Source organism: Opisthocomus hoazin, chromosome 5 (assembly GCF_030867145.1).
Source record: "Opisthocomus hoazin isolate bOpiHoa1 chromosome 5, bOpiHoa1.hap1, whole genome shotgun sequence".
NCBI lineage: Eukaryota > Metazoa > Chordata > Aves > Opisthocomiformes > Opisthocomidae > Opisthocomus > Opisthocomus hoazin.
The window spans coordinates 50,371,321-50,395,008 of record NC_134418.1 but is presented as its reverse complement, the minus strand read 5'-3'; the positions used below and the strand labels follow the sequence as shown (position 1 = coordinate 50,395,008).

At 43.5% G+C, this 23,688-nt stretch overlaps 1 protein-coding gene across 4 annotated transcripts in view; it reads right to left on the bottom strand.

The window, feature by feature from the left end:
• AFF1 (ALF transcription elongation factor 1) overlaps positions 1–23,688 on the bottom strand; it is a 120,345-nt gene that overhangs the window by 89,563 nt on the left and 7,094 nt on the right. Inside the window, exon 1 of one of the 4 annotated variants that reach the window (XM_009937127.2) lies at positions 12,609–12,770. The exons of the other annotated variants lie outside the window; for them this stretch is intronic. Coding sequence (XP_009935429.2) covers positions 12,609–12,625 — 17 coding nt within the window. The 5' untranslated portion in view covers positions 12,626–12,770. Of the gene's footprint in view, positions 1–12,608; positions 12,771–23,688 lie in introns of those variants that run through there. 4 annotated transcript variants of the gene reach the window in all.

The window sequence follows — 23,688 nt, the reverse complement described above, 5'->3', positions numbered from 1 at the left end:
ATGATAATTGGGAAGGAGGAAAGAACAGAGAGAGTCACTATTTCTGCACTTTCCTATTCCGCCTGAAACTTTCCTTTTATCCACCCCCAGAACAACTATTAGAATCCCTCCCAGTCAGCATATTGTGCCTTAGCCCCACATTTTTTCACTTAACACAGCCCTGTTTAGAATTACGATGCTTGTAGCAGTACACACAACAGAGCAAGAACAAACGAAATGGTAAGGTTAATATTCCTCCCTTCTCCCACATCTCTTTTCCTCTCTGTCACACACACAAGTAGAAGTCATTCCTCAGTTTCAAGCTATGAATCAGGAAGCCATTTCAAGCACCTGCTTATACACACACATAAACACCATCCTCCGTGTAAAAGATCCAGGTCAAGAATTAATTTTGAGCACAAGCTCAAGCATGGCTCTTTAACAGGAACGCTTTCTTGAATTGAACTTGAAAGCTTAACGCCAAAGGAAACTAGAAAACCAGATACGGGTCTAAATTCCCTCTTTCACCAGAGTAGTTCATTGCCATATAATACATAGTTTAAGCCTCTCAAAAGATGTGGAGGCAACAGATCAGCTGGAACCAAGTGCACATGCTGAAACACTACGATGTGGCCCCGAATTAGACTGATGTAGAAAAATGCAGAGGAACCCATGAAATTCAAAGCAGCAGCTGTAACAACACCTTGCACGTACACCCTGCTGAGCCCCGGCACGCTGCCTCTCACTGCTGCCTCAGCTTCCAGCACACCCTTGGCAGGCCAAACTCACACAAACCATTTCAGCCCTCCTCTGGTTTCCTACTTTCCACTGAGACTTCGCTGTGCGTCAGCAGGATCCAAGATCTGTATCTAGTCAGTGCCTGCACCTCACTTGCATTCAGTCTTATTTGCACTTACTCACCAAAGGGAAAGAGAAGAGGGAGGCGTGAAAGAATAGTTCAAGGACTTCTTAAGAAAACTGCATAACTTAATTAAGGACCTTTTAAATGCATCATATTAACCCCAGTGACTACTACTGGTTTTTCATCTCTCACACTCTGGTTCTTGTGTGTTCAGGGACCTCTCTAGGGGAAAGAAAGAAATATTGAACAAACAAAACTAAATCACTATTTGGCTTGGCAGATTACTGTACATGAACAGTCTTTAAAGTTATTACACTCAAGTAAACATAACATATCGTCTGTACATTTCTGTCATTAGGCTGAGAGGGAGGAGGATGGCCCATTTTCAAGGAAGCAATTTTTAAAAACGGAAACCATTAACTTAATATTTAATCAATGCACAAAGGAACAAGGAAGCAATTTTAGCAGTATTTCCCCTGTCCATAAGTTGCATACTTTTTCATCTGCCCCATACATGACAACCCTCGCCCATCAAATCAGTGAGAAAGCTAGGGACCGTAGGAAAAAAAATGAAAGGACGGCTAATAAAGAAATCCATCAAAAGAAAAGCAAAAGATAGGGATGGGACACTGTCCTGGTGTCAGCTGGGATAGAGTTAATTTTCTATCCTAATAGCTGGGATAGTGCTGTGTTTTGGATTTAGCATAAGAACCTTGATGATACAGGGATGTTTTAGTTACCGCTGAGGAGTGCTTACACAGTGTCAAGGCCTCTTCTGCTCTTCATACTGTCTTCCCAGCGAGCAGCCTGGGCGTGCACAAGAAGCTGGGACGGGGCACAGCTGCGACAGCTGACACCAACTGACTAAAAGGATATTCCATACCGTATGACGTCACGCTCAGCATATAAAGCTGGGTGAAGGAGGAGGAAGTGGGGGATGTTCGGAGTGATGGCGTTTGTCTTCCCAAGTCACCGCTACACGTGATGGAGCCCTGCTTTCCTGCAGATGGCTGAACACCTGCCTGGCAATGGAAGTGGTGAGCGAATTCCTTGATTTGCTTTGCTCACTCGCAAGCGCGGCTTTTGCTTTACTTATTAAACAATCTTTACCTCAGCCAACGAGTTTTCTCAGTTTTACCCTCCTGACCCTCTCCCCCATTCCACCAGGGGAGAAGTGAGCGAGCGGCTTGTATGGTGCTCGGTTGCCAGCTGGGGTTACACTATCCTAGAAACAGAAAGAAGAGTTTTCTTCGCAATACCTTTTTTATATGGCATCTCTATCAGACTTTTTCAAGGGGGGGAATATTTTTAAACATGACTTTCGAGGTTTTTTTCTGCTGGAGCTGAAGAAAGGACTTTTTTCTCCCCCTCCCCACTGTTTTGGCTAGCACAAATGACTACTGTCAAATCAGAAGGTACAAGAATAAGCACTCTTTAAGGGAGCCGAGTGGAAATGGTACTGAATGCAAGTTCCTTGACTGAGACACCACACACTCCATACATGTGTCTCTATAATTAAGTACAGCACAGATACTAAGTCAGTTCTTAGGTAAGGGCTGAAACAACTGTACTTGTCCACAAAACAACACATGGTTCAGCCCAAAGGACGGAATGCCAACTGAATATTTGTTAGAGTTAAAAATTAACCCAGATCACATCTGGCTTTATAAGATCAGAGGATGAGGGAGTGGAGGTCATATGTAGTTTTCACCTTCTTTGTTTTGGGGTGTTTTGTTTTTAAACAGCACAGTTCCTAAGCTGTCATGATAAATTCTCTCACAAGTTGTTCAGATAGTGAAACATCATCAACACACACCAACACAGCTGTCAAAACAGAGCCCGAGAAGCTTTTGCTTGCAACTACCAGACTACATTACAATTACAAACTGCTTTCATTTATTAAAGAATTACAGAAAGAAGGTTCTGGCTGTGAAACACAGTGCTACTCTACATCAGGTGCCTATATTCTAAGAGAAAGGAACAGCAATAGGCTCCCTGCATGTAAATTCAGTCTGTCCCTCCAAAGATGTATGAAAAAGGGATGTGTAAAGAGAGAAACCTATCTACTGTAGGTCAGTTTGTTCAGTTTACTTAACTGACTTGGAAAGAAAACATACTTTCCAAATCATTATGAACGAGACTAATTCACGTATTTAAATAGCAGAAGACCAGCTTGAGAGCCAAGTTTTAATGCTATCATTTCTGCTGACTGACAATTTCATCCATCCACTTTAATCCGCTGTGGTCCTACTTGTGCAGAGTTGCACTGTCCATGCACTGCAGCACTGAGCAACAGCACTATGCTATGCTCAGCCACATGCTAAGGTAGGTACAGAAATTCCAGTTTGGGGCTGTCTCATTTTGTCTCACTCGGAACCAAGGCTGAGGTCACTCCATTCACCCACCAAGAGCCTGAAGCTTGTCTGGAAGCAGGGAGGGACAATCCTCAACAAAAAGTTAAGGGTATCTTCAGAGGGAAAGTCTAGACTTTGATAAAAAGAAAGCTGTTAACATTTTTTCTCTCCTCCTTTCCCAAGTTAAACTCTTCACCCCAAACTGGTTAGGCTGCCTTGCAGGCACAATTTCATGTATCTGCATAGAAAGTCTTTGATAAAAAAAAATAATTTCCAGCGTGGTTTATTCTTGCACGAAAGGCTGCAGTCTGTAGATAAAGTGTATAGATATTCACAACCAAACTTTCAGCACACCTCTGTACTCAGAGATACTAGCTTAAATTCACCTCTCACAAAAACAAGTAACTTTCCCTTCAGCTGTTGTTATTAATGGGTTCCCTAGTAAGCTACAAAATCACTCAATACAAACACTAGTATCCTGCTAAGACAGTCTAGAAAGTAAATCTTTTTTCCCCCCCAAATGACACTTACTGAGTGATATGCTAAAACCTAAAAAAAGGGTTTTTTCCATACGGAAAAAACACTCCAACATCTGTTGCAGCTAGACGGCACACCTTCACAGCACTATTAGTGTCATCTATGTTCTCTTTCAGCTTTCTTACTTGCTATTTCTTGATTACTTTGTACCATGTAACTTAGGAACTCTGGGTTTTCCCACCACAGAAGAATTACTGCCATCTCCTTCATATATCACATCATTTTCTCCCAATAGCTTGATGACATTAAAAATTCCCTATACCTAGAAGAACAAAAGCCATACAGGTATTCTGAGAGTCCTGGTGCCAGTTTTGTTACAAACAAACAGAGAACTGTAAGGGAAAGCTTTATGTCACTTAATTCACTAAATGAACAAAAGTCTTTTTTCAAAGGTGAAACACCGAGTTACTGAATTTTTCCAAGTTAGCCAATTTAGTAAGTTTTTTTTAGCCTATTATTTTTAATAGCTCGGAGTATGAGTCAATTGCTTTTCATGAAGAATGCAATGGGCAGTTTGTGCAGTTACACAGAATTTTCTTAAGCTCCAGACTATTTGTTTCTTTACTCCTGTAGTCCAAGGAGAACCAGGCATTTCCTCTTAGGAGAGTCACAAACACCAGCTAAGCAAAGAAAGCCTATTATTAGTTTGCTGAAGCCAGCCCATATAAAATGGATAGGGGTTTGCAAACAGACAAAGATCATTAACGGTGTTCCAAAACCTCGGCAAAGTGATCACATTCCCTTTAAATATTAAGAGACTCATCCACCTTGTTTCCAGAATGAAAGTTACAGGGTATCCTATCCTGTGTTAAATCAGAAACCCAAAATCAAACCCAAAACTTCATATATTTAAACATTTCTGAGACACAGAGCATCTAAACAAGTCGAAAATCCTGACCTTTCAAAAATGAATGTGCATAAAACATACTCACAGACACAGGGGAAAAAAAACCCCAAACATACAAACTCCATATGCTTCTGAATTGACATTCTTAAAATTTTAAAACCAGCTAACTATTTTTGAAGGGAGAAGCACTGCTTTGAGTACTGCCATAAGTATCCTATCAGCCTGCACAAGAGACAACCCACAGGGAAAGCATCCTAGCCCAAAGCTCCCTCTCCAGACTTGGACGCACCTCAAATCTGGGTGTCCATCAGTCAAGATCGCCCCACAGCACAGACTGAAAATTAACTACAAGCCAGGCTGCAACTGAAGAGTTTACAAGTGGGCTTGGCTTCCCAGTAGCAAACACTAAAGAGAGGCGCAAGTGAGAAAATGGCAAACAGACCAACCACAACCAGGTATCGCACTGGTGAAGGCCCAAAAAAAGTACCAGAACCAAATGCAATCACCCCACACACTGAAGACATAACAGTTTAAAAAAAAAAAAAAAAAAAAAAAAAGGAAGAGTAGCTGTAGAAATTATTTTTGCCAAAGGACACCCAGCAGGAACAGAGAAGTAACTGCATTCCTCATGTCAGACTGTACTGCACTAGTAAAGGAAAAAGCGAGTTTCTCCAAAAGAGGCACATGCTATGAACCCAGTGACTTACGCATAAGGCATCTTCATTTTTCTATCTACATAAAACACAGGTGTTTTAGTGCTTTTTTTGGTTTATATAGACAGACAATTCTAGAAGCAACTTTAAAAACAACATTAAAAGGCAGGTGTAACATTTCAGTAAAAGTGAAGAGAGACTTTCAGGCTGGACTACAGGAGACATTATGGTCCCACTGGACAGAGATGGGCGTTTTCTTTCACCAATTAAGAGTTAACTGCTGGACAAAGCAGACTATCCCCCTACCAGGGGTCTGTAGCATCTCAGCAAAGAAAGGAGACAGAGTGGTCGAGAAGAGCTCTTCAGCCAACACAGCTTACATCCACCATCCCATACCCATCCCGCCCAGAAGCCACAGGTCAGAAAAAGCAGCTTTATTCACCAGTATCATGGAGTTTACACTAACTAAGCTTTAGCCAACACAGTTATCTCACCTCTGCAGTGTACTTGTTGCCTGTAAGTTTAGCTATGCCAGCAAAACTTTTCACGGTAAATAGGGCCTCAAAGTTGCAGTGACAGCCAGACATGGCAGCCATCAGGGATGGGGGCCTTATAGGTAACAGCAACACTAAGGGAGTCTTTAAAAAAACCACGCAAACCTCCCTGCTTTGCAGCACAGCTAGCCCATGCTATCTTGCTGTCAACACATGCTATTTCAGCAAGAGGTATGAAGAAATAGGTCCCTAGACTGACAGCCTGTTCTCAGCTGAACCACAGGCTTACTGGCACCAGGAAAACAACTTTTACTAGAACAGCTTGTTCTACTGAGGGCTGTGGGGACAGGAAAAATGCAGAAGTATTTCACCAAAGCACTTCTGAATTGCCAGCATATTCCCCATCTCCAAATTAGGATGATTTTTCCAAAACAGCCTACTGGGAACAGAGGATTCTTGAGAAACAGCTGCAGATCAGTTATGAGGGAGAGTTTCTAAACTGTGCTTGCAAAGATGAATTATCTTGATAATATCCTTCTAAGCGCAATCTAAAAAACTGCAGAAGCGCAAGAATACTGAAAGCACTTTCTTATGGTATGTCTACAATTCTCCAAAGATGCAAATATCCCTTTACTGCTATACATTTAAATAATTCCTTTCAATTTCAGTTGCTACCAAGTATACATATTTCAAACTGTAATGCCTGTAACTCAGCTCAGGGAAGAGGCACACGCGCTCACTCTCTCACACATACCTCACATACACACACCAGCTGCTAAACACTACTGTGCCACAAAGGAGCTGTTCATACATTGATGGGTACATCATCTGCTGCTTATAGATGACACAGTATATGGTGTTCTAAGCAAAAAATGTATAGAAAAAAACGCTACCACGTGCTTGCAAGTTTGTTCTTTTATTTCTTTTTAAACAGGGCTTCTGCTGTACTCTTCCTGCTTAGGTTTTGGTCAACTGGAAGTAGGCGCATTTTGTTGTTTGTTGTTCTTTATTGCTTGTTTGTTATTTTTTGTTTTTTGGTTTTGGGTTTTTTTAACAAGCACAAAATTGAAATCCACATTTTTTACAGTTCTGAGTTTTACTGTTGTTTCTGAAGTTAAACATTAACAATTTGCTTGTTGAACTTTCTCTAAAAACTAAAGCAGTGACATTATTTTCTCTTAACCTGACGGGTAGGCATTTCAAAAACAACACTAAAGGAGAACTTCAGGTCACTGGTACAATAAACATTCAGTACAACTGAAAATGACAACTCTACACACTAACAATACCTAAGCCTAAACTAATCCAGAGGACAAACATCTTCATGTAGCTTACGGCACCTGTGATGAAGGTTGCCTATTCAAACCTCCCTAGACACCTCAGCTTGACAACGCTGAAAACAGCATTAACATTAGCAGAGTACCTCCACAAGTGCCGTTTCGTGCCCACACCCCTGTCTGCCACCTCTCCCTTCCCCTATAAGGCTGCAAAAGAAATGCACTACTTAAAACCTGTGCAGCAGAATAAGGTGGTCAACAATTTCTGCACCTCAGCAGTGTACAAGAGAGCTGGGGACTAGCACTGCACAAACCAGTCATCACAGCCGAGAGGAAAGACAGGCGGGAAGGATTCTGCCTCACACCGCTTTCCGCAGCTGCTTGATTCTGTACAGATCTAGAACGCAACTTCTCTTTCCCAAATTGTCTGTGAATATGCAGCTGTGGAAAATCTGCTCATAGCACACACAGTAGCTCTTGTCTGTTCCCTGTAAAAGCATTCTGCTGGAGCAATGCAGTTCTATCTTAATCCACCTATGATAACACTGCATTTTGGAGCAATATCTGCCCCAGCCAGTTGCTCCACCCTAGCCAGTGCTACGTGTGTCTTCTCGTTTTTATCAGGGACACAGATGAACTGCAGCAGCCAAAACTGCAGAACATAACACAGCCAGCACTTTTTTGTACCGCAGGGAAACTGCATGGAAAAAATCTCCACGTTGTGTTCAAGCCTGAACAGGACGAGTACTTTCCCATTTTTTTGGGGGCTCAGGCATCTTTACATTAAAGCAACTCTTTGTCATGTTGCTCACGAGGTAGGCAGTAAACCAGCCTCTGCGCTCCCGACCACCCTGTGCCTGAACCAGACCCGAGGCAGACAGCCTGCACTCGGTGCAGACCTTCCTCACCTCACCGCAGGCCACCTCATAACGAACAATGTCTTCACAGCATTCCTATGTACTTTACCGAGACAGCTTTTCTATTATTATATTATTTTTCTATTACTATTTCTACTATATTTTAAAGGCATTTAAAAGCTTCATGCCATCATTCACTATGACTACACCTGGAAAGCACTGAGGAGAATTTGTACAGTTCATTAAAAGCTTGTCTCCTGCCATTCCTGCTGCATCTTGCAGTTGAACTAGCAAATGATTTTCTCACTACAAGCAGTGAGAAGGTGCCCCTCTTTACAATATAGATTCAGACCCAGAAAAGCTGCGTGATCTAAGGAATTATTCCCTTCTACACCAGCTCAGGTATACCACTACAATAGTATTTCAAAGTTTTCAAGGGCCTGTTACAACTTGGAACCCCCACCGTCAAAAAGCAAACAAACGAAACACCCACAAAACAAAAACCCAACAAACCTACTTGAAAAATCCACTTCCCTGTGAGCATCTCTTCTCTACAGAGGAGCTGCAGCTGCAGGCTTGCCCCAAAGCAATGGACACCAGGCTCGGAAAGTCCAGGCAGTAAGGAACTGCGAATGGAAAACCCCTAGCAGGCTGCAAAACACGCTGCGGATCAGCTAGGCAATGCTGATAGTTTGCAAATAGTTTGTTCAGGAGAAAATAGGGTTGTATTTCTACAGGCAGGGCTAGTAGCAGTGTACGAGCAAAGCCAACAGGGCTTCACAGGACATTTTAGCTATCAATAGGCAGGTAAACTCCAACAAGTCATGATTTCAGCCCTTCTTCACCTGCATCAGCCGACTGGAATGCAGCATCACCAATACCAGCATTTGCCTGTATCAACAGGACCCGTGAAACAAACAAGTGATGAAACACATCTTTAGATCCGGCCTGGAAAACTGTGAAACGACACGGAACAAAATCAAGCTGCGTCATTCAACATAGCTTCTCCTCAGGGAAAAGCCTCAGCATTATCCCCTCTGGAAGAAACTGTTTTGCTGTATTTACTATGTTTTACATGCACATATGGCCACATCTTATTTCTGCACAGCGTCACCTTCTTTTTCCACCGAAATTAGCGGAAACAAGCCTCATTTCAAGACTCTTCTGGGTTTAGCTGCTACAACTTGGCTTTAGGGGTGGAAACAGAGGGCTTCCCAGGCTGCTGTCCATCATTGCCCTTCCCTGCAAGGCTGAAAGGTGAGCCCAGCAGGGACAGCAGCACAACACTCGGATTTCATGTAGCTGTGACTGTGCTGCTGTATTCACCAATGTACAAAGATTAGGAAATTGCGTTCATTCTGCATACCTGCAATCATACTAATCATGACCACTTTGAAAGGCAAGTTATATGACAACTGGAAATTCTTAGCATCCAGAACAATAAAGTATTTATTTATCCACCAATTTTAAATAAGTGTACTGACCGGGTCTACAGATAATTTAAAATGATCCCAACCAGCCTGAGAAAAGCAGCCTGCATCTTCAGAAAAGCAGTTATTCATCTAAAGATCCCTAACTTGTGATTGCTGCAGCAGAGCACACGTTTTAATGAAGAAGGAAGCAGAGGAGAGATGGGGTCTGATACACAGTTATGGAGCCACATCGTCATGCCTCACTGATCGCTGGTATTAGCTGATAGTGAACGCAGGTGCCAGCCTGTCCCACACACCTTCTATGGGTCCTGCTGCTTCTCAGAGTGGCTGAACGGCACACGATGAATATTACACCATATTTAACAAGAAAGTAAACTTGTGGTCATTCAAATCAATTCTGCTTCTGCTCACACGTTCCCGAATATACCATACAAACCTGACACAAGCCCTGTTGCCTGGGGACACTACAAGCATCAGATCATCTGCATGTTCCAGAAGCGAGTGCATAGAAAGCTACAGCTGCAAACCTACGGCTCAGCTAGAGACTTAAAAAAAAAAAAAAAAAAAAAAGCAACTGTACATTACACACAAAACAATGCTAACCGGAGGATCGTTTCTCCACCTAATGGCTCTAGATATAAGCTGTTTACAGCAGCCATGGGTAGAAGCTGATCATTCTCAAACAGTTGAAACAAAAACATACCCAACTCACCTGTAATCATTTCTTAAGACTTACTACTTTAAAAAAAAGTTATGGCATCCATTAGCACATCATTTTCTCGGTCATCACTATTACAGTTATTAAAATGACAAAGAGCAGCAACGGCCATGTTTTATCACCTTGTCTTCCTTACCCTTTCACCCTTCAAAACAGTGAAACCCGAATGCTAGGTGAGCTGCCCAGGATCACAGCACTGAAGCTGAAGAAAGGATACAGGATTTTCTTGTTACCAAACAAGCATCATCCCCAATGTCACAGCCCTTTCACTAGCTCAAACATACAGCACATGAGAAATAGCAAACCCAAGCAGGTGGAGGAGTGCCAGAAAGCCTCACACACAGCGATACTCAAAATGTTACAGTGCTCTATCATACCACCTCCTCACCAGTAATTTACTGAGCTTGCAGAAATTGTTTGTATTTTTTACAAAGGAGAAATGAACACATAAAGCTCACCCACATCTTCTGTCAGCTACCTAGGAGAGTAAACACTCTGACATGTTTTGGAAAATAAACTATGGAGACATGTGGCCTCTCAGTCCCACGTAGTTTCCAATTATTTACTGTGCATATGAATTCACCCTTCACTGTAGAATAAAAGCATCTATGCATCCACAAAGCACAAATCTCTCAGACCGAGATGGATACCCCTGTGCCACCAAAACAGAAATATCACAAGCACCAGGCTGTCTGGCAAATGTAACCTCTCTCCTGCAAAAGATTCATTTCTGCTGCTCATATTCACTTCTACTCTCTTTCAAATGTCTTCAAATTGGTAATAATCGGAGCCATTAACACTGATCTTCAAGCATACGGAGGTTATTTTCTTACTCACGGCGCTGAAATGCTCTGACGCAATTTTGCAGCTTGAGCACCTCACAGCATCCTGACAAAAGCAAAAGGCAGCATGCACGATGAAAGAGAAAGGAGAGTACAGAATGGCAGGTGCACATCTCATCTCCATGCCCATCTCAAATGGTAGGTGTGGGGCACAGTCCTTTCACCTTCCCCACAGTACTCGGCCCCATGGACACAGCCCTTGGTCCATTTTCCCCACTTCCGGTTTGAACCACTCAATGTACAAAACTCTATTCTCTGTGCCATCCACCTTTCATGTTATGGACGTGGTTCGCTGACCCCAGTGCCAGCCCTGCTCTTTCTCAGCCAGTTCAATGAGGCTGGGGGCTGCTGCTGGGATGTGGCTCCCATGTGTCCTCCTGCCACCCAAGAAAATGGCTGAGCGACCTCTGAGACACCAAGCACGTCCCTGGCCTTGGAGCCAAGCCAAGCTTCCAGGCCAGCCAGCAGCACCAAGATTTATACTGTATCCTCTCTTAGCATGCGGGCCTATTAAAGCAATGTGCTGATAATGCAAGCTAGTAGATCATTCGAATAAGTGATCATACAAAGTAAAAAGAGATGCTGAAAAATTAAACCTTTGCCTCACTTAGTTAAGTACTCCCAGTCTCCCCGTGCACAGAGAGAGCAGGCACTGGGAGACAGAGTTCAGCCGTTAACGAAGCAATCAATCTTCCTGTCCTTCCTCCCCAAACCTCAGGGCTCTGTCCTTTTGCAGTTTGCAATTTAAAGCCAGCTCTTGGCTTCAAACCTGCAGAAAAGCACTACTGTGAAAATACACTGCGAGTGCCAAACTTCTGTGTAGGATATGCCACCATTTTTAGTTGGGTGTTGTTTTTCTTTCCTGCCTGGAGGAAAGAGGAGCAGGGTGGCTGTTTGGTATGGGACTGAAGAGCAAAAAATAGGAGTTTCCCTCTTCGGCGTTTCTGAAATGCCCATTAAAGCATGGTAAAAGCTAAAAGGCATTTAACAGCTACCTTAAATAGCACTGCTTCATCAAGCACTATGACTTAAGAAAAGCTGCCTCCCCCACGCCGAGTGTGAAATTTACTTTAGACAGGGTGTCCCCCTCCACCCCCCCGAGAGCAGGCAAGAAGTTGTTTCCTTAGAAACAGTTAGTTAAAAACTATTTAAGCAAGATCGGTACATTTTCTTGAATTTAGCTCCCCTCACAGCAACTACACTGGATCATTCTTTTTCATACTTTTCTCTACAACCATTTTCTACCCTCCCACCTATCCAGATCTGCACACAAGCAGACACAACCTGCTTCCATTTTACACCGCCAGCTCCAAAATCCAACCAAATACAAACCATTTACCTTTTAAAAATACCGCTGTAAGCAATCACAGAAACCTGTTTACGCTAGGCTGGTTACAGGGAAAAAAAAAACCCCAAACAAATAATACACAAGTCCACAAGGGACAAGAAAATCCGTTTCGAAGAGCTATTAACTTGTTGGACAGGGAGAGATGTGACAGGGAGCAACTCAGTCTTTGCTATTTCCTGTTCAACGAAAGTTAACGCTGAGAGGAGGCAGTGGACACTTCAGCGAACAAAATGCACGAACAAAATCTATCCAGGACGTGTCTCCAGCCACGCTTCTGTTGAAACACAGTGTAAAAATCAACAGCAAACCGTGCCTGGAAAGGAGCGAGGGCATCGCTACCACCACCGGACAACGGAACGCCCCCAGCGAAACCCACCAGCCGCAACAAAAGTTACTGAACGCCGTACCTCGACTGGGCAGCCATCGCGAAGTTCACGCTGCCAAGCGTCCTCTATCCATGAGCTCTTTCCCCAGCTGTCCAGGCCTTACCCCCCCGCCAAAATCCCCTCTTCCATTTGCCGGCTGCCTCCCTGCCCGCTTCCCGGCTCCCGCGAACGCGCCCCTCCGCAGCGTCACCGAGCCCAGCGCCCCGGCTCCCCCCGCCCGGGCTGCCCAGCGCCGGCTCGGATTACACTCATCTTGAACGACATCCGGGCACCCGGGCCCTCCCCCGGCTCGACGCATTCCCGGCCCGCAGGGAGGGGGAGGCGGCGCTCGCACTTTCAGCGGGGGGGGGGGGGGGTGTGGGACGGACGGACACCACGCGGCTCCGCCGAAAAGCCAAGCGCCGGCCCGCAGCTTGTGCCACTGCTGCTTTTTGGCCCGAGAGTCTTGCGGCAGCTCGCAGGCCGCAGGTACCCGCACCGTGCGCGCCCACCCCTTTTCGGCAAAGCTTTCATGGTACGACCCAAACTCCCAAAATGGACAGGTTGGTCCGTCAGGGCAGGGAGACCGTGGGATTGGGTTGGAGGCGGGCAGACGCTGCCGCCGGAGCCTATCGCCGGCGCGCACCGTGGGGAAGGCACGTGCTCCCCGCCCGCGACCACGCCCGCAGACGCGCGGCGGCCTGGCTGCGTCCCCGCCGGCTCTCGCGGCGGGAGTGGCGCGGTGCGTGGCCGCATCCCGCGGCTGCGGGGTTTTCCGTTTGCTTCTGTGGAGAAGCGAAAGAAGCCGACTCGCGTGGTTTTCAGAATTTTGGAACCGCACACGGAGCCGCGCTGTGCCCGTGAATCCCGCCCGGCCGCACCAACGGAGCGAAGGAAAGCCCGAGCACGCCGGCAGGCGCCCGTCGCGGACGTCGCGGGCTTCGAGACTTCACCGCGTCGCGCAGTTCCTTCGGGGCGCCCGTCCTGCCCGCGGCGCACAGGCCCCGCGGCAAGCAGCAGCGCCTGCCCTGCGCTCGGGGCGTTCCTTGGCGCGGTTATAAAAACGAACTGCTGCTGCAACTCCTTTCTGCCGGTCACTCGCCAAGCATTCCGCAGGCCACAGCATTTATTCAAGATCCCTTCAGCTTTTCTCAGCAGAGTATATATAGCAAAGAGTTCTACCAACACTGTGACATTACAGTCCTCCTAAGTTTCTGTTTTAAAGCACAACTTCTGTCAAATTACTCAGCAGACACCAGGAGAAGGGTTTATACCCCATTCATGGCAAATAATACATGATAATTTTAAAAGGCCATTTATGTAAAGCTTCTACAAGCATGTAATTTTAAGTACATAGTTTAAAAAATATAAAAACCATCAGAAAATGCTTGTTTTTTTCCCATTCCTTGTCTTTTCCCAAAAAGGAAAGACTGTCAATAGAAAACCACAAAAGAACAAGCGGCTCGGATTATAAAGTAAGCAGATAATACCATTGTTATACTGCATAATGACGGACCCGACTGCTCACAGGTGACTGGGGATTTGAGGTGTCACCTTAGTAATGGACAATGTCCATTACAAACTCCAAAAGAATACCCTCAAAAACCAACCCAAACAGACAAAAACATATTAACAAAAACAAAGCCCACACCCAGCATTTCGTGAAACTGAAGTCCTAAACGTGCTGGTAAAGCCACTATCATCTCTGAAGACAAGATGACAATTTCACAGCAATTAACAAATAAGGAATAATAAAAGAACAAGTTATCCAAGCAGCAGACACCCATCACTGGAAACAGTAACTGTAACACAAACCCCCTGACTCCCATCAAAGCATATATTTCACACACAAACACTCACTTGCATACATATTTATTTGAAGAACGGCTCCAATCATCTCAACTCCAGGTCTGGAGTTCGACATTCTGCTATGAATTGAAACTCTTCCGCGAGGTACTACAGAAAAACAAGCTAGAAAGCTCCTGTCTGCATCCTCTTGCTGTTGCCTTCAACTGTGTTACAACTTGGTGGGGGTTCTTTGCTTCTTTCAAGTGTTTTTATTTTATTGAAGCTGAACTCATTAATTTTCTAATCAGAGGATTTTATCATTTTCAGATACGAGACAACCCCAAGGAAACAGACACTGCCCTCAAGCCCCTTTTCTGCCAGGAAAGGGCCAAATGAACAAAGAAAGTAATAGCAAGGCAGGAATGCTATGCAAGACACACGATGTGCAAGCCTTTGTCATTAGGAAAGCAGCTTAAGCAGGAAGGTTTTAGCACTTTACAGTCACGAAAAAAACCCCACTGCTGAGGGAACTACCACTGCTGGAGCTGGATTCACAAACGGCTAACTCTTCTCAGGTGAAACATCTCTCCTCTCTGCAACCTTAAAAAAGTTTCAGATACCAGATGAGTACACCCCAGTCCCTGGACCACTGCTGGTGTCTCTGAATCAGCTGTCACATTTCGAGGAGTTATTAGATACCAATGAGGTAAGGAACAGAGAGACTGAGGCTAGCCAGACTGTCACTTGGGGGCACAAGAAACCGAAGCTTCTTAAATAAATATTTCAAAAGTTTTAATTTAAACAAAATACAAATTGACAACAGGTCTTTAAAGGTTTGGGTTGGGGTTTTTTTTTTCCTATTTTTTTTTTATTTTGCAAGACAGAATCACAGAATAATTTAGGTGCCTGGGATATCCAGACATCAGTTAATCCAACTGCCGACCCCAAAGTAAACCAACTTAGATTAAGTTGTGCTGAGGCTGGAGATCCTACAGCCTCTCTGGGCCCCTGCTCTTACTATCTAATCGCAATTTCCTGTGTTGCAATGCATCTGTTACTTCCCATCCTTTCACTGCTCGTGTCTGAAAGAAGTCTGCTCCTGCCTGCTCTCTACCCCAACCAGGTAGCAACGGACAGGAATAACCCTCTGCCTTGTCCTCTTGCCCAGGAAAACAAACCGAGCTCTCTTGGCTTCTCCTGCACTTTGTGCACTCCAGCCCCATTGTCCGGGTAGCTGTGCACCACATTTCCTGCAGCATCCCAGTGTCTTTGCTCAGGAACACGGTCTCCCCAGCATCAGACAGAGGGCAGGAATCCCTCCCCTCATCCTACCACCCACGCTCCTGCTAACATAGCCCAGTCAATGGTTTGCTACAAGGGCACACTGATGACTCCTGTTCATCTTGTTCACCAGGACACTCGGCCTACCTTACAGAGCAAAGTCTGGGATTCAGTGCAATGTATGTTGCCAAAAAGAAAATAAGAGTAACTGCAGCTTTCAAAATATGTGCTGCTTTTCTTCTTAGGGCTTAATGATAGCATTTTAAATCGTGACTTTAAAAAAAAAAAAAATCCCACGTCCTCTCTCAGGCTCATGCATCACTCCAAGGAACTTGATTCTTCTCCCTACAAAAAGCTGTGGAAAATAATAATGCTGAAAGTCTGACAGCTTCAGAGAACAGAATATATTTAACTGCTGATACTGAGTTCTTACTAAGTATAACCAAAAGTACTGATAATTAAACATACTAGTACCAGCATCAAAATATTTTGGAGGGGTTTTCCAAACAAAATCAAAGATCTTATTTGCTGTGGAGACTTATCTATGTAATCATCTTCTGCAATTTCACCTGAAGAAATTAGAAAACAGGGAAAAAGGAAAGGGAGGCATCTAATTATTTAAGACTGCCTACTTCTTTTTTAAGTAATTAAGAACTCATGTAGTCTTCTTCATGTGTATCTTTCACGCAAGCAATAACAAAACTCCTTTTTGAAAGAAGGGATACTGTGCAAAGAAAGGAAATGAGTTGAAACCCATGCCTCTATCTCAGAGTTTCATCATGGAGTTTGGGGATTTTTTTTCCCCTATATCTATCTAGGCTGTTACAGTACTTTTGAAGAATAGCTTTCTAAGTTATTGCTAGGAAGAAAGCTCTACCAAGCCAGCGAATTTAACGTTCTTCCAACACGCCATTCTGCTGTTTAAGCAAAGAAACAAAAATGCACTGCTATACTAAGTTGAATGCTATGCACATCCAGCGCTGCAAATGCAGAATACCAGCATGGGGAATGCCACTCTGCAGTTCCCACATCTTGCCAAGAGCTGTGGAACCCACACCTCCCTGAGAGCCTGCTAACTGGTGTCTTCCACAGCTACTCAAACACACAGGCTTGAACTATTTTCTATATGTTACAAGAGATTTTGCACTTCAGTCAAAGCCGCTACAAAATATTGCTAAACATAGCAAAGTATTTCCATTGTACAGATGAGTAAGTGTATGCACAAAGCATGCACTCAAATTACTTGATGTCTACACTGCAGAAATCCTGTGACAGAGATGATATTCAGCAGTTCTCTCTCCAAGACCTACACTTCAACTAATTCCACCCCACCTCCCCGGGTGAAGGGAATGTTAACTATTCTAGGCTCCCAAAGCACTTGGGTAAATATTAAGACTTTGACCACACATCAAATGTTCTTCTTGACTATGAATTAATTTGGATCAGGGCCTCCAGTCCAGACTACATTTCCAGGTGTGTAACATCTGGAAAAACCATTAAATAAAAGGGTCAGTTTACCTTCCATGAGATCAGTTTCAAACTTTCTGAAGACATGTCTTGATGCTTCAGTCCAGTACGAAGGGGCTAAGAGCAGTGTGGGATATCTTCAGCCCTTTGCCTGCACTTAACCAGGCTGGAACCTGCTCTCTATTCAAGAAAACTTTAAAAATTATATACTTCTAGACTTCTTCCTTGTCTCCAAGTCTAAACAAAGCTTTTGTCTGTACAGGCTGCACAGATGCACTGCTTAGAAAATGTTAAGGAATGCGATTTGTCTTCTGGCAGGTAGCAGGTTCCACTGCTAGAGGTAGACATACATACACCATCTAATATCATGCCATTTAAGTTTGCCGTGAAACACAGTAAGCCAACTTTATATATATATTTACACACACACTGGATGTATGCAGCAGTCTTGCATTTGCTATGTGCTCTGATGTTTAAACATACATTCTCTTAATGACCCAAAGCTTTAATAAGGTATTGCACTGCACAGACAATAATGTAGCCATGGGAGAAGCCAGCATTTTGAATATGATACTGAATGCAATTAAATTTTTATTTGACAGTTTCAGGATCAATAAGCAGTAAGAGATCACTGCTACACCTCTTCCCTAGGTTGTGAGAAGGGGAGAACTTAGTGAAAACAAGAAACGCCTAATGTATGTGGACATACTTAGGCAACACATAGGTTTTATTCTGTTTTAGGGATGCTTAAATTGGCCAGGAGGAGGGCATTTTCTAGGTCATACAAGCACTTTCACTGTTGGAAAGAATTTGCAAGGTGGAAAGAAAGGTAAGAAAAGATCAGAAAACACCGCCCACTTCCCTTCCTTATGTCCTCCCATCTCTTCCATGACATTATAGTATTCAGTCACTTTTGACCACAAAATGCATTCTTCCTCCTCTTAAAGCATTAATCTGACCTATCACTAGCTTAATTTGTTATTTTTTATAGTACAGTAGTGCCTAAGATGACACCAGCTACAAGTGTAGCTCTGCTTGTCTCCATATGTTCTGACACAGGGACGTCATTCTTGTCCAGTGGCAAAAATAGGCCAAGGAAAAGGGATAAACAAATCACAGGCAGAGCTGCTTTCTGTTTTAAAACCATCTCCAGCTGATCACATAAGTTTTCTTAGTCCAGATAACCTGTATGGAAATCTCCAGTGTGAGTTATCTCCCTGAATATTAAATAAAATTCATCTTGGCTCTTTCAGGCAGAACAATAGATAACAAATATGTGTATATATATATATATATATATATATATATATATATGTCATAGACTTGCCACAACATCCAAGGTTTCTCCAGGAAGGTATGTCAAGAACAACATACTTTGTTTGGATAAAAGTTTCTAGCAGTTTTCTGCACCCTGCCCCTACCCCCCCTTGAAAAGCACTTGTTCCACTGCTGCTTGATTCCAATATTGTGAGAAGGGATTGATGTTTAACAGCGTTGTGGGCTTTATGGCAAGGCCTTCTGCACTGGTTCGAGGCATACAAGGCTGTGCAAAGGCGAGGCACCTGCACTGGAAGCACAGAGGCTTTCCAAGAGAAGAGGGTCTGTGAGGAAATGGGACAGAAGGAGACAAACTTCCACGTCATTATTCAACTTCTGTATTTCATTGCTCATCTCACAAATGCCTATGAAACCCTCTGAGACATTAGAAGAAAATCTGCTTCACACTGCCAGGTGAGGACTGCCTCCCATCAATTTCTTCAAAGCACACAGGCAGAGACTTCTGCTGAGGCTCTGAAGAGACTGCAAACCTGTAGGTAAATCAAAAGGATGACCAAATAAAACTGTGGCACAGAAATAGCTGCTGGCTTACACACACACACACACACCTGCCCACCCCTTAAACACAGATACACTGTGATGAAAAGGGTGCTATTATTTTTGCAAAGGCAAGCACTCAAAAATTAAGAAGCGTTAATGTCACTGACACCCAGGCAATGATGATACAGTCTTTCAAGACATGAACACGAACCACCTAGAAACCACTGTGAGTCCTCAGGACAAACCTATCCTGGGAGTGGAACACCTTGTTACAGAAGAAAAGGAGTTAATGTTCATAACAAGCTCTTTGGGCCTTGTTCCCGAAGCCTCTACATCATTGCTCTCAGTCTATAGCTCAGCTGGTCTTCTTGCAGCAGTACCACCACTATCCTGAGTGGGTCCTAGACAGCCTTCCCAGAGCGTCAGTGCCATGAAAAGCACAGTGCTGATCCAAGAGGCCCCTGCAGCAGTGACGCTGTGCTACAGGCCCCAATATCTGGGGCTGTACCTGGCAGAAAGACTATTTTATTAGGCAGTATCTGAGCAACAAATGCAGCAGAAGTCATTACCTTCCACTCATCTCCAAATCTCTGTGCCTCATTGCTTGTGAACTCCTGACTTCCAGGGACCCTGCTGTATTTACAGAACAGCATTTAGTGGCAAAGCTGGTAGGGAAACCAAGGAATGGGTAAAGGCAAGCACCCTGGGAAATCCTGCCTCTGTCACTAAATTGTTACCTGAACCTTATTTAAATCACCTAAATCTTGATATGTGGTATTCTTTACCTAATGGTCTCCTCCCCCCAATTTGTGTCACACTGAGTTTGGTTTAACAGTGAATTCAAATAAAGAATGGATTAATATCAACTGTTAAAGAGGATGAACAAAGTCGCTACACAAAGTGCTACACTTACCCCCTGAAAAAAGCTTGTACTTAAAATCAATACTCAAATCATTCAAAACCTTAGCACAAAAAAAAATCCCACCTCACACAGCACAGGTGGGGAATATCAAGGTCCTGCCAGCTACTGGAAGAGATGAAAAATGGTATCAGGAATTGAAGCAGGAAAGGACTGGAAGACTAGGACGTTATGGCTGGACTTCCCCTAGTGCTGCTCACAGTGATGTAACAACATACTACTGCTGACCTGCAAGGCGTTTTTTGTTCTCCTTTCCAAGGAAGATATCTTCAGAAAAAGAAAAGACAAAGACACTGGGAAGCATCATGTGGAAAACAGCATCTCAAGTTTGCTGAAGATATAAAAGGAACTTTAAAATAAAGGAAAACTGAGCATTCTCTCTGTCAAAACTTTAACGAGGAAGATAATGAACTGAACAACAATACTGTATTACTTTCAGATTCTCTAAACATCCCAACAATCCCACTTACTTACTGGGGTTTTCCAGAGAGCCAAGGCAGGCTGGTGTCTGCTTTCTCCTAACAGAGCTAAGCAATAATTTCCTTTTTTTGGAGGGTGAGGAGTGAGAGCACTGAATATCCCACCCAGAATGAAGCCTCAGAAATCCTACACCAAAAACGTTTCACATGAAGCAAATGCCATTCTGATGCTCTTTTTAAAGTTGCAGACACATAACCAAGGGAACAGCCGAGAGGCCTCACGTTCCCTGCCTCTGGTTTCTGGCTTACCAGCTGCCCTAAGAACAAAATTATGCCTTTTTTGGGGAAGATTTAATGCAAACTGATAAGTTTCTGTGGAACATTTCGAGTCTGACAAATCAGTGTTTCCCCAAAGAAAGCTTTCTGTCAGAATATATCCTGTCAGATGCAGACCTCTCCCTTACATCTGTTTTCAAGATTAGCAGACTGCAGCTTTTCCCACCTGTTTTTTTGTTCACCAGTTGGGGATACAAGTTTCCCCTTTTTCAGATCCTTGTCTCTGAAAGATGTATTGCAAATGAAGGAAACTGTCTCCATAAGTAAAACACAAACAAAACAAATCAATAAAATAAGCTTTTCATACTCTACAGCTCATCATAAGCTCAGAAATGCACTCTTGAGGTGAAGAGGATTACCAAAGTAATAATTCTTAAAAACCTAACAGGAAAAGCTTCCTCCTACAAGTAATCATAACTCCAAACATACTTAAGCTATTTGTAAGCCTGTGAGTTTTAGAAGATCCATTCTTATCTACCTATACATTGAATGAGAATGGAGTTCTCTAGAGATGAAGCTTGTGATTTAAACACTGCATAGAAATGCAAATCCAACTGGAAAACAAAGGAAGGTGTGCAGGAAACCTGGATGCCATTGTTTCTTAATTTTGAATTCCTGAAAATGCCAGACTACTGACCTCAGGCATCAGTGGTAAAGCACAGGATGTGGGTACATTATGTGCATTTTACATACACAGTACCATCTTGCCTGGCCATATACTTACCCATATCAGGACATGGTGACCAAAAGGAAACCGAGATTTACAAGGGAAAAAAAGACTCAGAAGCTTCAAGCATAAAGGGACAACATTTTCAGACCAGGTGCAGATGCTGATACATTGCCAAAAACAGTACCTACAGCATCTACAACAGGGTCTGGCACTGCTATAGAAGGAAGATGGGTATCTCTTTGCCCACCACTAACAATGTCTGCCATACTGGAGTGTTGCTTCACTACTACTTGGTTCACATACCAAAGGATTTCAAAGTAATCACATGGTATTTTATCTCCAGCCTTGTTCATCTGTTCAACATATTCCGCCTGAAGTATCTGAAAGTTTTCCACACCTCCACAGAGCTTGAGGAAGCCATTCTTTTAAGTTAGTAATTTTTCACCTGCTATGAAATTTATTTGCTCCTTTTCTGTTATAATGCTATTTAGGTGGTTGGGTGGACATGCATGGGTGTGGTATTATTAAAGAAATCTTTGCACATCTTTGTGTCCAAGAAGCGTTAAAATAAAACAAGCAATAAAAAAAAAATGTTAACAAGAGCAATCAGTATCTAGCTTTTGTTGCAAGATTCCAACAAATCTGAATTAGGGACAGTTCAAAGGGCAATACAGCATCCCTTAACTCAGAAAAAATGCAATACGGCATTACACTAATAAACGTATGATAATCCATTAAGTTCACGGGACAAATCCCAGAAGCTTACAGTATTGTGACACAATTAATCAAGCATAGAGTACCAATGAAGAAGGAATAGATACCAAGCTATATTAAAATCATTAGATTAAATACACGGCCAGTAAGCTTTCCTTAAATATATTTGCTATAAAGTAAAATGTGTATTTGTTTATACCCAGAAATAGGTCAAATTCATGCCCTTGCCAAGCTTTTCAAAATATCTCATGGCACTGTACTGCATCAGGTTTTTAAACAGACATACCCCCTTACTTTCCGTCTTCAAGAGTCACTGCTGTCCTTTAATTAAAATGTGTTCTCCAAGCTCTGTTGACAAGGAATCCATCTTACCACTGCCATTTATTGCTACTGATGAGTCCTTCGCATTTGGATGTGGAGAGGGTCAAATGGATATTGTGATTCCGGGCCTGAAGCAACCGCAGGCAGCCGTATTATTTGCAAAGCGGATATCTGCACCAGGTCAGAAGGCAAGGACCACCCTCCATAAAGGCTCTGCTGCCCAATGCTGGCAGGACAGTTCCTAACCTCTCAGCCACATAAGCCTCCCCGGCTGTCAGCACCCTTCTTCCTCGCATCTCCTTGCTACCTCTACTGAAAACCAGAGGCTGCATGCCTGCAGAGAGGTTAATTCTTAAAGAGTTGCTTATGTTCTGGCAATCCCAAACCCTACAAAAACCTGTCAAGGGCTTATGTCTTTCTCCACCAGCAGTCGAGGAACTAGCCACGCAACAAATATCTGAAGGGTGGGTGTCAGGAGGATGGGGCCAAGCTATTTTCAGTGGTGCCCAGTGACAGGACGAGGGGCAATGGGCACAAACTGAGGCACAGGAAGTTCCGTCTGAACATGAGGAAGAACTTCTTCCCTCTGAGGGTGACGGAGCACTGGAACAGGCTTGCCCAGGGAGGTTGTGGAGTCTCCTTCTCTGGAGATATTCAAGACCCGCCTGGACAAGGTCCTGTGCAGCTTGCTGTAGGTGACCCTGCTTCAGCAGGAGGGTTGGACTAGATGACCCACAGAGGTCCCTTCCAACCCCTACTATTCTGTGATTCTGTGATTGCTACTGTAAAGCACAGGCTACAACCACAAAACATAAAATTTCAAGGGCTCCACATATTTGGAGGAAAGAAAACAGATTAATCTTATCACCAAACTCCTGCCTCCAACATACAGTTGAAAAGCAAGCAAAATTCAGAAACCGATACAGGCAAGTATGCACAAAAAACAGTTTAACAAGCTGTGCACTGTAAGCAGTGGCAAGTCTGAAGAAGGATGAGGCAGCAAAACTCTCTTTTGACCCTGATTCAGCAAAGCACTTCTCCATAGGCTTTCTTTATAGCACCTTCTTAAACTTCGCACTTTCCAGAACCAAAGCTGACTGCCAGCAGCACATTCTGGGCAAATCATGAAAAGCACTTAGATTTCACCAGGTCTAACCCACACAGCATAGCTACAGTAAGGCTGGAGGAGCAGCAGGGCAACAGAAAGAAACTGAGCTGAGTACAATACTGAAAAAAAAAGGCACAGAAGAATATAACCAAAAGGGTATTTCAACTTTAAGAACAGAAGACTAAGTTGGATGCAGCTTGTTATGAAAGAAATTGCTCTACAGATGTTAGGAATCAAACATTTCTGAGAAAAGAGTGGAAAACTGTCCTTCATCCTTCAAT